Source organism: Amphiura filiformis, chromosome 7 (assembly GCF_039555335.1).
Source record: "Amphiura filiformis chromosome 7, Afil_fr2py, whole genome shotgun sequence".
Taxonomy (NCBI): Eukaryota; Metazoa; Echinodermata; class Ophiuroidea; order Amphilepidida; family Amphiuridae; genus Amphiura; species Amphiura filiformis.
In genome coordinates, this window is record NC_092634.1 from 16,846,570 (window position 1) to 16,862,110 (window position 15,541).

At 35.8% G+C, this 15,541-nt stretch overlaps 1 protein-coding gene across 1 annotated transcript; it reads left to right on the top strand.

Moving 5' to 3' along the window:
- Positions 1 to 6,508: 6,508 nt before the first annotated feature.
- On the top strand, positions 6,509 to 12,525 carry LOC140157681 (uncharacterized). The gene is made up of 3 exons (XM_072180921.1): positions 6,509 to 6,889; positions 7,085 to 7,179; positions 12,415 to 12,525. Exons 1-3 carry the CDS (start codon positions 6,511 to 6,513, stop codon positions 12,523 to 12,525), a joined length of 585 nt encoding a protein of 194 aa, XP_072037022.1. The 5' UTR covers positions 6,509 to 6,510.
- The last annotated feature ends 3,016 nt before the right edge of the window (positions 12,526 to 15,541 follow it).

Consider the following 15,541-nt stretch of genomic DNA (forward strand, 5'->3'; position numbering starts at 1 on the left):
TCTTTACAGTAAGATGTGTACATTGTTTAATTAGAAACGTCAAATATAAACAAGAGAAAAGTGGTTGTCATTATTAGCTAACCAATGTAAATGAGTGTATTTATTAAGAGATCAATAAACCAATCTGGATTACTTTCATTTAAGGGTATACGATGTAAGGGTATACGATGTATTGTTGGTCGAAACAGCAAAAACATGGTAGTTCACAGCATCTTGCGAATGGTAGTGAGCTTTAGCAAAAATGGCATTGCTCAATTCATAGCGAGCGTGTACAATAATTCAAATATCACAGATATACTTTTGTAGGTCCTGTGGTTCTTGAGTTATGTTGTAAATAGGGCTGAACAACAACACTTTTGTAAAACGTACATAACTCATTAACAACAATAAATTAAGCAAGTTTTCAAAGTATATGGTTTGTAGAATGAACTTTACAAAACACTAAAGTGTTATTTTTCAATAATATATTGATTCAAATAATGAAAATCGATTTTTGTTTTGGCTGCTTCGACCAACAATACCTCGTATACCCTTAAAGTTAAGTGACGTTAAATAAAATATTGGTAAATCGTTATCTCCCTAAATGTACCAAGCATAATTTTTTATAGAATTTCCATGGCCACAATATCGATCAGGAGCATATAATTAACTGCCATTATTTACAAGGAACTTGTAAGAATAATTGTCATTCTGCAAAGTGATAAGTAACAAACACTTTAATGTTACTACATGGATTTTTCAAGGCTTGATTCCAGAGGGCGTAAGTTATTAATAAAAACAGCCATGCATAAAAGAGTGAACTCAAGCGTAAATAGTATACCAATCCACATGCACAGGACCACTAACCTATGAGACCTGCAGTTCATATATACCTAAAACCTAGGTAGCTCGTGCAGGAGCGTCGCTAGACCAATCTGATGGGGGTGTACAGCATATGAATACAGCCTTTATGGAGTATTATGCACAATTTGATGCTTTTGTCAACTATGTCCCAATTTTGATGCAATCACCGTTACGTTACTCTACTAGTGTACTCATGATGGTCATTACTCTCATAATTACATCAGTTGATTAAGCATGCCTCTTTGGTTCAACGCCTGAAGTTTTCCCGACATTTTCATCGGAATAATGATTTAGAATCAAATTCAGTATTCATATTTTACCTTTCTCTCTGGTGTGACATTTATTTTGAAGAAATGCCGCGTCTGTAAGTTAATTTTAGATTAATTAAGTCACCTTTCACCTTCTGGTTAGATCATCTGTTCTTACCAACGACGCAATGATGATTCTCCAAGTGGTGTTGTCGTTATTAGCTCCTGTAGATCATACATGATACATCTGTATGTTCGTCAGATCTGTAAGACCCATAGGTAGGCGTAGTCGTGAACTTTGTATGCGATACCGAAGCCGACAGCTTTTCCAATTTCAGCCATGACTAAAAAATAACGTTATCTCTACCAGACCCACCGAGAGAAATACGACATTTTGTGCCAAACCACTCTACATTCTGTTGTTTGCATTTGCTGACCATCAGACATTTTTTTTATAATATGATCATGGCCAGATATCAACGTTTATTACACGGTAAGCTTAAAACCCCACGAAATTAATATCTAAGATAAAGTTACCAAAACGACTGGTAACGTAGTTATGCCGAAAACAGCTGTGTCAACGATAAATAATTTTTTGCCCCAAGATTGTCTTTGGCATGTCACTTTCTTGAAATATCCCCAAAAATATTAAATTTTAGAAAAAAAAACCCATGATCCTTCCAAATTAAATACTTATATGTTCGCAATGGGTGATCTAAACCTTTCATGGCGCTGTGATTTGAGGTATGTTACTTTTAGTTTTCTCCTTACACAGCCATTAAAATATTGTCAACACAGTTAAAAGGTTTAAAGCTATAGGAGTGAAGGAGTAACAAACTGAACTCGTCGATGGATTTAGGAAAGAATGAAGTAATTCTAGTGTCAGATCAATCAGTCGTTAATCTGCTATATTAAAACTTTAAAGTCCACCATTGACTTTAGAATAAGTGGGAATGTGAGATTGGAATTCTGAAAACTGACCCTAAATTTGATGGAAAACAGTCCGGTCCGACTGCCGGTTTGAATCTGCCACATACCTAAATACATCATTTCACTAAATACATCCAGGAAATCATCATTAAGGTATCATCTTCTGACATCCGTTACGTTTACTCACAGATTAATAAATAAATAGATTGGAATTTTTCATTCCTGTGCCCTCTAAGCATGATGCAGTCATGTCTACAGTAGAATTCACCTCGACATTTGCAGGACTTAAACCCCATTAAAAGCTATTAAACCAAGATAACACTCATTGAAACAGCTCAACTGATTAAATCGGATCTTCTCTGGCAGTGCACATGTGTCTGTTTTATATGTGCGATATAGCAATGTGCTGCTATAATACAGCTTCAGTTGGGTCACCGATTATAAAGGAAACGCAAGGAAACAATGGTAGTGGACCTTTGTTCACGAAATGAGACAATGGCCTGCTTTTTGTTAACCAGCATTCTTGAAAATGAGCAACATAATGATTGTTGACTTAACACGGTTTGGAAATAATTTCGTCATATTTTTGGTGTTATCTGTCGTTTACATATCCTTCCTAAAACACAAAGGTGCGACCCTTTGTCAATCACCTACAGTACCCAATTTCGGCATACTATATAAAAAACTCATCATGATGATTGCCAGAGAATAGTTTAAATGTAGCTTATACCGTTTTTTGTGGCATCCTTCAGAAGTGAGCGGTCCGATACCAATATTTTCGGTCAAATCTCCATTCAATTAACACGGGGAGTTGGCTAGCTATGCCTTGCCCTCACTCATATTTTACAAAAGTGCGACTATTTCTGAACATCTAACCTAGCTGTAATTGTAGGTCATGTTAGAGAAATATATTTGCTAGAAGTTTGGAGAATAAGTTAAATATTGGCTGGTTATTTTTCACACAGTGATGTTAACTAGGCAAGTGCCCATTCTTCCAACATACATCATTTGTAGAGGTCACGCGTCAATGGTGAGAGCACTGTGTATTGTGTATAGGAAAACGAACAGTAACTGCAGTATGGCGTACTCGAATTCAACTGACGCCGGTACAGCGTTCAGACCTGGCGGCATTTCCGCGAAGTTTCTTTTGTGTACACTCGCGCTATTTGCGCTATTTGTGAGTTTGCTCACGCGGTACCTGACTTAGCGTCGAACCCCATGGGCAACATGCCCTGTTTCCACGGTATGCGTTTACTCTTGGCGGATCACAAGTTGAAAGAGTGCCCTCATTTATATATAGCTATTGCTGTTAGATCTACCGTTTTAAAGCTGACGCATTATTGCTTTTCTGAGCCGCGCAGTCTTTAATTTACGCTGGACCTGTAGCACTAGTACGATTAACAACCTGGATTTTTCCGGATAGTAGAATATTTCGTTCTTAGATCATTTCTTCATCATTGCCATTAACCATTCATAGAAATATTTTGGAAGGCTTCGTTGTAATCATTATGGCGAATACGTGTGATTCCTATCCGTATTCCCTTGACTTATCTAACATTACATCTGTCCCCGTTACTATGGCTTACACACCAATGGAGTGGATCATATTTCAGCTTATTTGGCCATGTATCATTCTCTTTGGGATTTTAAGTAACACGTCATTCATTTGGACCGTTATTCACACACCATCTCTACACACAGCCACTTACAAATATTTGGGGAATTTGGCCATAGCGGATCTCTTAAGTATCATTACTCTTGGTGTTCCACAAATCATATATTTTACTTCAAGTCGTCTAAGGAATAGCCAACCTGTCTTATTAATACAGTTACCTGTATTCTTTTTTATGTGCTCAATACTGACAATAACCTTTGTTACATTGGAAAGATACCTTGGGATATGTTACCCAATTAAGCACCATTTGATGAAAGGTAACAAGCGAACAAATAGACTGATATTTACTACATGGGTATTTGCTTTATGCGTTTTCTGTGTTGGTATTCCAAGCTTCATGCTTGTTCAACTTTGCATAATATGGCCCGACGGCGAAAGTTTTTCGGAGTATCCGAATCACATCAATCAGCTTATAGGTGCCGATTTGATTTTTGGTGTTATTTTCAGCATTGCATATGTTGTTTTATTCTGTATTTTACTGCCATTGAATTTCTTCATGTATTTAAAGATATATCTTGCTATGAGAAACCGAAAGAAGAACAAATTGAATTCATCGGTGGATTTAGAAGAGCAACTTCGTCAGGTAGTAGTAATGATAGTGGTTAATGGCTTAGTATTTTTTCTGTGTTGCTCTGTACAAATAGGTCTCGCAGTTTATGGCTTGTTTTACCAACTCTTTGGTGGACCTGTGATTCATCCTATTCGGTCTTTAATAGTGGGTATCGCTGTAAGTTTATTTTATGCTCTCAATGCCTGTATAAATCCTGTTTTGTATTTTATTATCAATAAACGATACAGACAAGCATTTAAAGTAGCATTCACCAAACCTATGGGGAAATTTGAAGACAATAAAAACACCATTGAAATGTCAACCAATAATAAAGTATAGCAGCTGCCCGCATCTAACATTATTTAAGATTTATTTAAGTTGCAAACAAACAAAAATGTAACTTGAACAAAGTTGCACATAATGATGTATATGCACTGATGGGCCCATTTTTTACATGTTAGGTTTTGCATATGACCTTTGGAATAAGTATGATCATTTTCGCGACGATATCCTGCGATCAAATGTCTGAATATAATAATTGGTATAATGTTGTGATTTTAATTTGAAATATAGAGAGTTTAATGTCATGTGACTTGTGAATTTTGTATATTTCATCCCATTAACTGGAATATCTAATAAACCTTCAGGACATAGAAGTTAAGATGGTACTACACCCTAGATAAATGTGTGACTATTTTTGCATTTTTCTCAAAAAATAATAACACACTGGTTACAAAGGTTATGTATATTATAGGGGCAGGGGATCCTGTTACTACACTGGAATTTCAGTGACTCAATACAAGCAGTACGTTATTTATGATAAAATAGAGGTACCGCTAGAATGTAACTTCTTAACATATATAGTGAACCACTTGTCTTGAATCACTGAAATTTCAGTGAAGTAATTGGATTCCTTGCCCCTATAATATACATAACCTTTTTAACCAGTGTGTAGTTATTTTTTTGAGAAAAATGCAAAATTAGTCACAACATTTATCAGGGGGTGTAGTACCACATTAAGACTTAATAATAATCTCTTTAAATGTGTATCTCTTACCAATAAGTTATTAAATACAATCACCTTTCCTGGTGTTCCACTGCCATATTCGTGAAAGGTTTGTAATGCTTCCATCATGTCCATTTTCCTTCTTTTTTAATACCGACAAATTAGAGAATAAACGATATGAGAAGGAGGAGTTGACTATATCCTTTACCGTGTAATAGACGACATGCAGGTCCAGTATTTTGAGTAGTGGATGGTGGCGCAGTCGGTATCCACCGTTAGTAAAAACGTTTGTTCTCATTCTAAGTCATTTAAATATTATTTTATTTAGCAAAAAGTAAATTACCGTCGTAAAAATTCTCCTTATTCTAACATAAACGAAAGTTGTTTACAATTTCTGTTATTGCGTAAAAGATTACGCACTAGGACTACGCCTAGCGTGTTACCCATTCTCAATATCCGTCTACGACCTGCTAATGTCCAATTAGATTTTGTGTCTGCAAACTAGACTACACCCACTGAATAATAATGCTGCATAAGTGGTTTGAGAGAGGGGTCAAGGAAGCAATTTATGGGAAACGGGGGGAGTATTTACTCAATAAGGGTGGTTATCCAAGTCATAAGGTGTTGGGAGGACGGGAACGTCCACTAGTATAATCGCTATTACAAACAATGCCACTGATCATGCTGATACTAAAATGCAATTAACGTTAAAAGAAACTAAGAAAGCATGGGATACAGCCGTTCAATAATAAACCATTAGCTACTTGCCACTAACGTAAGTTATTGATCGTGTGCAAACACGTTCGCAGATTCTCCCTTTTCATTAAGTAGCTGGACTGTTACTGCTATTAATTTGGTGATGAGATTGGCATGTAAAACAGGGCTACTGATTTCATATGGCCCTTTTTATTATAGGCAAAATGACTAGCCATATTCTAGTAGAACTTCTTTGCACTGGATCTGTAACGACGGTGCAATAAATATAATTCACTTCTTGATCATAGATTTCAAAAATATGGAATCAATCTGCAATCAAAACGAGTCGGCGATAATAGATCTATCGCATGCGATCGAAGATCGCATCCTGATACTTTACATCTTTCAGCCATGGGAATGGATTGTATATGAGATCATCTGGCCTTCTATTATACTTTATGGACTCATCTCCAATTTGTTATTTATATATATTGTCATTCGAACACCGTCTCTTCGCACACCGACGTATATATATCTGATCAATTTATCGTTTTCGGACATCATGACTTTAATCTCTACTGGTATTCCACGCATAGCATATTACCAAATCAGTCCGGTACGAACTGAAAATGTGGTTGTGTCACTTGTTAGTGCCATTTTATTGAGCTGCTTTATAACTGTATCATTTGGACTTGTCACTCTGGTATCGTTGGAGAGGTTTCTGGCAATTTGTTATCCAATCAAACATCATCTTATGAAAGGAACTCGACGAACATTTAAACTTATCTGCTGTGCATGGATTATGGGCCTTACCTCATTAACAGATTTGATTTTCACCGATTTTACTACTTCGTGTATAATGTGGCCACAGAATGATGCTTATGCTAACTTTCCTACACAGATTACAGTTCTATTTCTAGACGACGTCGTTTATTACTTTAGCCTGTTTTGGGTGTCATTCTGGTGTTTTACCCTTATACCGAATGTTTATATGTATGTAAAAATATATAGTGTTCTTAAGAACCGAAAAAAGAGTCGCCAATTTCTGAACACATCAGTTGACTTAGATAATCAACTTCGTCAAGTTACTTTTATGTTAATTATTAACAGCTGTGTCTTTTACTTTTGTGGAACAGTGAATATATACGCTACTATAACGTATGTTCTACCTGTGTTTGGTGTCGATATTTATTTAGACAATCCGTTGCTAACAGTCGTCCAATCTATAATTGTATATTTAGCTGTTGGTTTAAATGCTTGTATAAATCCGACACTTTACTTTATTACAAATAAACAATACAGGCAATGCTTTTTTGTTGCAATGGGACGATAGTTTTGTAAGAGTAAAAACATGCTTCATGCAGATCATTTGCAAGAAACTAACAATAAAACCGTCGAAGTTACAGAACAAAATCGTAGCCTACATATTTCAACATGTAAATGTAATGAAAATGTATCGGGCAATATAAAAATATAAAATAAGCATATCGTCTATAGACGGAATCAGAGCATACGGCAAATACACCAAGACTGATTCTTCTTAATACATATAGTGAAGGTTTTCACATTTAAAATATATTAAAATATGTTTGATGCAAAAATGGATGAAATAACGTAATGGCGTCAGCTTTGGAGAATCGTCCATATCTACGTCTATTCAGCACTACCATTCACCCAACAGTAACCAGTACAACTAATTGTTCAATGTTGCATTAAGATTAGGCATATTCTTGCTTTTTGCAAGTTGCTGGGACCCAGTATCAACAAAACACATAATGGCCGCAAGCTCGGTAGGGCTGATGCCGGAAACGTCCATAGTGAGGACTTGCAATTTCATTTTAGGGACAGCCCGTCACAGATGTTATTTTTACCCCTTTCAGGCCCTGCCCTCTATCAGGGGCTAATTTTAGTTTAACACAAATACTATAATAGGCATAGCAAAAAACTAATCTTATGATTTGCGATAAGTCTATTAGCGCAACTTTAAAAATTGAAATTGGTATTCATACAATATTTTGAATGGTTAAGTCATAAATTGGAAACATGCAACCAAACTTAATGCTGCCTTACTTAAAGTTACTTAAGTACGTGTAAAAGTAGTTATGAAGTTATAAATGTTATAAATTTAGTACAAATTACCGTGTGTGGGTTTTTTTCACATTAATTTATATTGAACAGTGCTAAACCAAAACATCAGTTTAGCGCTAGAGTATACGCTCGTATAATAAACTTGCGTGTGGAAAAACTGGATTTGACTTACTGCACTGAACATGCTGAATCCGGCACCATTTCATCTTCTTTTTGCCAATTTTTGCAACACATAGTTTGTAAAATATACACTTTAAGAATATGTAACTTTGAAATATATTGTTAAAAAGTGTGTGAAAAGAAGCTTTAAAAAAGTGCTGACTTATTTTGACCACCTTATTTTTTGGGATCATCTTAAAATGTTAAATGCCTCTAGTAAAAACCAGGTACTATCTACCATCGGTTTGGAAATGCATGTTTGGTAATTACATATTTGGTACTGTCTGCCATTGGTTTGGAAATGAATGAGTTTAACATCAAAGTGGATTCAAGCAGGCAAATTCAAGAAAGACGTACATTTCTTGATCAATTAATCCCATTTGTGATAAGATTAACTTGAGATTGCAACAATCCGGGAAGTTGCGGGTAAATATTTACAGCTGTTTGTCAATGAGGAGAAATGCCTGACAAGAAAACGCCCTTATAATTTAGCATAAGAATGTGTTTTGCCTGTCAGCTTTTAAATGTAAATAAATGTCATATGATCAATGGTTTTGGAGTATACTGTTTAAATTAAATGTAAATTATATTAGCATATACTTATGTGTAAAGAAATAAGTATTGATTAGTATATAAAAAGTGGTCAACATCTAACCACATCATCGGACGAGGATGAGTAACGTCATGGTGGGTGGATCTTTATTTGTACTCGTTGTATTTGCAGGTTGCGGATGTATTTATTAATTTTTGTCGGATGTGGGTGTAATTATTGATGATTTATTTTAATAGGAATATGAAAAATGTTCCGCGCTTCGCGCACATTTGGACCATAAACCTCTTATGTTGCCAAAAGGTGCTGTATTGGCTTACATGAGCTTAGGGTGTCTGTTGTATTCACAACTTGTATCTTCATCGATCCAGAACATTAATGTATAGAAATCATTGACAATATAGTATAGTGTTGCCAACACTGCGGTTAAAGCGCCAACATAAGATCGTTTACCGCGGCTTCATAGACCATGAATATTTAACTTCAGATCCCGGTTTCGGATATTGTTTGAAAGTATATTTTCTGTACGAGTTGGTGGAGCAACATACATCAATAAGTATTGGATGGGTTATCAATGAAGTGTCTCTCCGTTGACTAAACGTAGCTGACGTAGGGCATTTGGCTCGGACTGGGAGGTCAATTGTTGAGTTGTCATTCTTTCACTGCTTGTAAGATATCGGCAACACTGACTAAGTGAGATTGGTTCAAATAAGGTTTTCTTGTGGGGTCAAATAGATGTGAATGATGGGTTTTCGGGTCAAGATCACCCACGATCACCAATGTCAACAAGAATTCATCAAAATATGACATTACCTGGTGTTAATTTGCCAGTCTGAAGTCTTAGTACGTGTCACAAATGTGCAAATATTGACAAAGACTCATATTTCAAGCCCAAGTGGGCCTTGAAGATGGTGACTTTTATATTTAAATAGCAAACCCGTATTTCTTATAATTTCAATTAATTATTCCACAATGAAATATTACCTGAGACTTATTAGACAGGCACAATTTTATTAAAAACGTGATGCCTCTTAAGAGCATCGATTGAAAAGTAAAAGCTATTTAGTCAAATGCCTGGTTACGTGTTTGCAATAAACCTTCATAATATTCCAATGGTTATACTAAATGTTTTAAATTCACCGTCATTGTAGATATGGGTGTGTCTAATAATTGTTTATTGGAGGATATTGGTGGTGATACACGCTCGCATTTGTTTCTATGAAAATGTTTCACACAATATTTTACTGTTCGTGATTCTCATTATTTACGACTGGTATGTATCGATAGATTAATTTTTGGTTTTACTTCACTTCAATATCAGACATTATCATATGTAACACGATCTGGTCCAAGGGTGCCAAAGGTGGCAAATTTGAAACTGAGATAAAGGTCAAAATATGGAGAAAAACCCAATAAAATACATAAGAAAATAGACATTAAAAAACTTCGTAACTTTAGAACCAAGTATGCTAGACCTTTTGTGTTTTCAGTAAATTATAGCATGTTGTATGTAGAATGTAATAATTGTAGTAACTCAATTTTCAAAAATGCCTCCTTTGGCCCCCATGGACTAGATCGTGTCACATATGAAATACGTAAACTATTACAGCATATTAACAATAATAACTAGAGCTACTGTGCTTCAAGAAGCGCAAATATCAGGTGGCAGCTGATTATGGTTGATGCTATTAAATGTAAAAATGCTTAAAATGGAAGGATAGTTTTTGTTTATTTTGTTTACAGTGGTCATTTCCTCGAGTTACAGCCTAATGGGACCAACTTAAAATTTGACCTGACCTTTGACCTCATAATTATGACCTTTATGGTTTCATACTCCTAAAGTGTCAGGGATCAATTCCTGCAAATTGCAGCTCAATTAGAGCAACTTCAAAATTTGACCTGACCTTTGACCTCGGATGGCCACGGATGACCTTCATATTCCTGAAGTGTCAATGATTGTTTTTCCTGAGTAACAGGCTGATCAGAGCAACTTTAAATTTGACCTGACCTTTGACCTCATGTGACCTTTGCGGTTTTGTATCAAATACATGCACCCTGTATCCTTGTAAATGTATTATCTTGGATGGTTTGCAGTTTGTAATCTATGCAAAACAAAACCATAAAGCATTTATAACACGTTGTAAAGCTTTCTCCTCCTTGCTGAAACCCCGATGAAAATTAAAACATTCGATGTTCTACAATGATCCATTTTAGGACCATTGATATTTATTTATATAACCAACATGATTGTGCATTAGAGACATCGGCGGTCCATTCGGTGCTCGCCTCAAAGAACACCAAAAAGAATTGGAAAATTTGAAACTAAACCCTACACACGTGCCAGCGCTAATCATCTATCACAGACATTCAAAAGTCACTCAGCTATCACAGATCATGCTGCCTCTACAGACCATACTGAGCCATTCCATGTCAACTCCAGGGATGTGCACCGCAGCACCTCTTCAATTTTTTTCTTTTTCTGTGTGGTGGTAGATATTAATGAGAAAGTAAAATCCTGAAAATTTGAGCTTCATACTCCATTTCGTTTTCCCGTGGCATCAATTTGAAATTTAGGGGGGTCAGCGTAAAAAATGTGTCGCAACGCGAAAGACGATGTTTGGAGGTCCATAAATGTATAAAGGGAACCCCCAACAACTTTGAAAAGTATGTATCCTGGGTTTTTTGTGTGTGTATAATTCAAATCTGGCATCAGAAAACTTATGACTCCTTTACTTTAAAAGATATAGGGCCCTCAAAATGCAACTTCGTCCATCCAGGACCAACTTCGGGGGTCAGAACTCCAAAAGTAAAAAAATAATTTTTTTGTCCATTTTTTGCCAGTCATAGCCCTTTGGTAGGAGATTACTCTTATCCCATATTGAGCCTATTAGAATACTTTTAGCTGAGATATTACCCATGCAAAACTCCAATTGTACATTTTTGTACATTTTGACCCCCTGAAAACCAATGTCAGACAATTTGCCCCACCATCAACTTCAGGTATGTTGAAAATATGTTCTTGGGCAACATTTCTGAGAGATATTGGCTTTGGGACTCGATGACTTTGCTTTAAAAACATCAGTTAGGTTTGCCTACTCACATATATGTCCTTCCAACCACATCAACAAAATGGGTTGGTTGGTCAATGGTCATCCACTCAAATTTTGCTGAAAATCATTTCTAGCATACCTCTATGAGCATTATGAACACATGGAAAAAATGAATGCTCAACTCCAAGCGGTTTTGGAGATGCCACGGGAAAACGAAATAGAGTATGAAGCTCAAATTTTCAGGATTTTACTTTCTCATCAATATCTACCACTACATAGAAAAAGAAAAAATTGATGAGGTGCTGCGGTGCACATCCCTGGAGTTGACATGGAATGGCTCTACTATCAATACGCGGATTTAGGGTTTCTCTACCGGAAGTCACTTTGGCCGAAATTCCTTCCCACAATGCAATATGCGTATTGCATAACACAGAATATTGATTAACCTCCGACCTGTATTGTTATGCAAACGCTTATTGCACTGTGGGAAGGAATTTCGGCACAAATTGACTTCCGGTAAAGAAACCCTAAATCCGCGTATTGGGAGGACTCAAAAGTCATCGACAGAGAAGCTGACAAGACCACTAGGTAAAGAAGCCATCTAGATACGCCAAAATAGAAAATACAATCTAAACAAGGTCAGCAAACAGCATTTCTAACCAGCTCATCACGCCCTCTACGGTGGCTCCTGTTGTATATAAAAGGAAACGTCACTAAAATTCGAGTGTAACAACTTCATTATTATTGGATTTGCATTAAAACAAATGTTAACAAATCCAAATGAACTTGTTTAAAGAGTAAATTTCATGATTACATTTTGTTCTTGTAAAATTATTGCAAGATATTTCCTCTTTTTACTTGATAGTAATTTTCTATTATATTTAGAAGAAAAGAAGGTGAGAATTGCATGCTCATAGACTGTTTAGCCGTAAATACATTTTTATACAGAATTTCTGCGAAAACACGCTTATATTTAATATGACTTCATAGCGTCGTTATATGCGGTATGCTTTTAAATTATTTTGTTATCACTGGATAAAAGAAATACATAGCTATATATTGGTACCAAACATAATAGTAAAGTTAAGGGGTTGCAACAATCCCTTCGTGGGGGGGGGGGGGTAAAAATACGGCTCAGTAGGACGAGGAGTATTTGGGTCCACTATAATAAAACATCTTTGTCTTTGCAATATTAAACAAAATAATTGCCCTACTCCTATGGGAACCTTAAATCCATAACTGTATTGTGTATGTTTAATAAATTAAAGCGCCGAGTTATACCTGCATTAAACACATTGAAACATATTGTACACTCGTATACATTCGCTTATACTGGTAATAATTGATTATTTGAGGAAACAACAACAAAAAAATCAGTTTTAAGTAAAAGCGTTTCATAACTTCGACGATCTATGGCTTACGTTTTTCTTTCGATCTGTTTTCCCGCAAAGGGCTCTTACGCTTGTGAAACAAAAGCCTCACTGATGACTTAAATCCTTTTCTGTACTGTTTATTTGTAATGAAATATAATGTCGGATTGATTGAAGAATTGACGGCAGCAGCTAACGTTAATATTGAATTCATAATGATTTGAATCCATTCCTTATTATAAAGAATATGATCAGTAAACACATCAACAGAAAAAACAATCTGCCCTAAAATTTGGATCGCACAACACGAGTAAAAAACACTTCCATTGATGATCAACATACGAGACACCTGTCGAAGTTGTTCATCAAAGTCTACTGAAGTGTTGCCGAACTGTGCATTTTGTGTTCGATTATTTAAAGTCATATATATCTTTATATAAATGAAAGTATTTGTTAATAGCGTCAAAATCCAAAACGCAATGAAAACGATGCTAAATATATACACGTAGATAGTGTCATTTACGACACTCTGTGTAATGTAGTAAGGGTACTTGGTATAAGCGCTGTTTTCTGGCCAAATAATGCACGAGGTAACCAAATTTGTATAAGGTATATCAGTTAATGATAATGAAAACCCGAGAATCCATGTAAAACAGATAAGTTTGACTGTTCGTCGAGTTCCTTTCATTAGATGATGTTTGATTGGGTAACAAATTGCCAAGTACCTTTCTAACGAGACCAGAGTGACAAATCCAACCGACGCGAGAAAAAAGAAAACAAACAAACCACCAACAATAGTAGCAACTGTATGATTTTGCGTCCGAATGGGACTTATTTGGTAGTAGACAATATGTGGAATACCAATAGAAATTAAAATCATGGTGTCTGAAACCGATAAATTAATCAGGTATATAAACGTCGGCGTACGAAGAGACGGTGTCCGAGTGACAGTGTGTATAAATAACACATTGGAGATGAGTCCAAAAAGTATTATAGATGGCCAGATGAGTTCGTATACAACCCACTCCCATGGTTGGTAGATCAACCTTACTGGCACCGTGGTGACATTCGAAAGATCAATGATAAGTGTTAATTCATTTGAATCGCACGTTGTATTCATGTCCTCCTAGCCTGAAACGATGTCTGTCCAATTAGGGCAGTCGGGAAAGACGGTAGACTCTGGTGCGCATCGACAAGTGTCAAATTATATCCTCTTCGAAAATTGGGCTTACTGCTAAATATTCGTGACTATCCTGTACGAGAACTGATAATGCAAGCGATGGTTATTCTATGTGTGTGCTGATTAGGTTTCTGCCTCTGTAAATAGTTGCACTCCTGCCTAGCCTGAATGATACTGACATGGTTTACAATGTGTGTATTGGGCTAAAGTGGTCAGCAGCATTCTGTCAAGTGTAATGAATATAAATATATTAAAAGTATATTAAAATCCGTGGCTTTGTTAAAGTTTTAAAAGGTCAACTGGACGTTTTGACAAATTTTTATACGTAATGTAATTTAAATTGCATTCCTATTCGTTCGATTTCTTGCCCAGGCTTTAATTAAAAAAGTAATGGCATTTTACACTAATATCTCAATTTTCGTGTGTCTCATTATGTATCAAAGGGTAGTTTTAACACGTTTAGTATTCCCTTATGCGCATATTAAGAACCATTACCTATGATACCACAACATAATATAGAGCATGAGATTTTATTTTTAATTTGTCATATTTTTTGCTTGAAAATACACTTTTACGGATTACTGAAATAAAAAACCGAAATGGGTTAAATTTTCTCCAAAAACGATATGCGTGCGGCTGTTGGAAACAAACTTGTTTTTGAGCCCAGCAAAACCGTTGTATAACTACGTCTCAAAGCTGACTTTATCAGTAAATCTGATTTGGTTGCAAATCTTCAGATCAAGATATAATTACATGTAATACCGTAAAACCTCGTCTACAAGCATATATAGTGTTTTTGATGAAATACGATAAATGCGTAACTTACAATGGATTGGTTTTACAATAAAACTTGTTATATACTTGGATCTGTAATATTGCTTAAATTCCACACTGTCGCCTGGATAAATTTAGCTTTCATCAGAAGCACTCTATATGCATGTGACGAGGTTTTACGGTACTACAGGATTAAAATGAGTTGACAAAAAAAAATCAACTTTTTCCATGTGGACTATGAGGTCTTTTATCTGAGACCAACAGAGGGGGTACCAGATGTAAATACATGTCAACTCAGCTACATTCCGACGATTCCGACTTTTTGGAAGCGTGTCCTTTGACTGGCAGCTTTGCAATAGCTAATTACGTAATTTACGACACGAATCAGAAATGTCCTTCAGGTACTTCACTTTAGGTGTTTT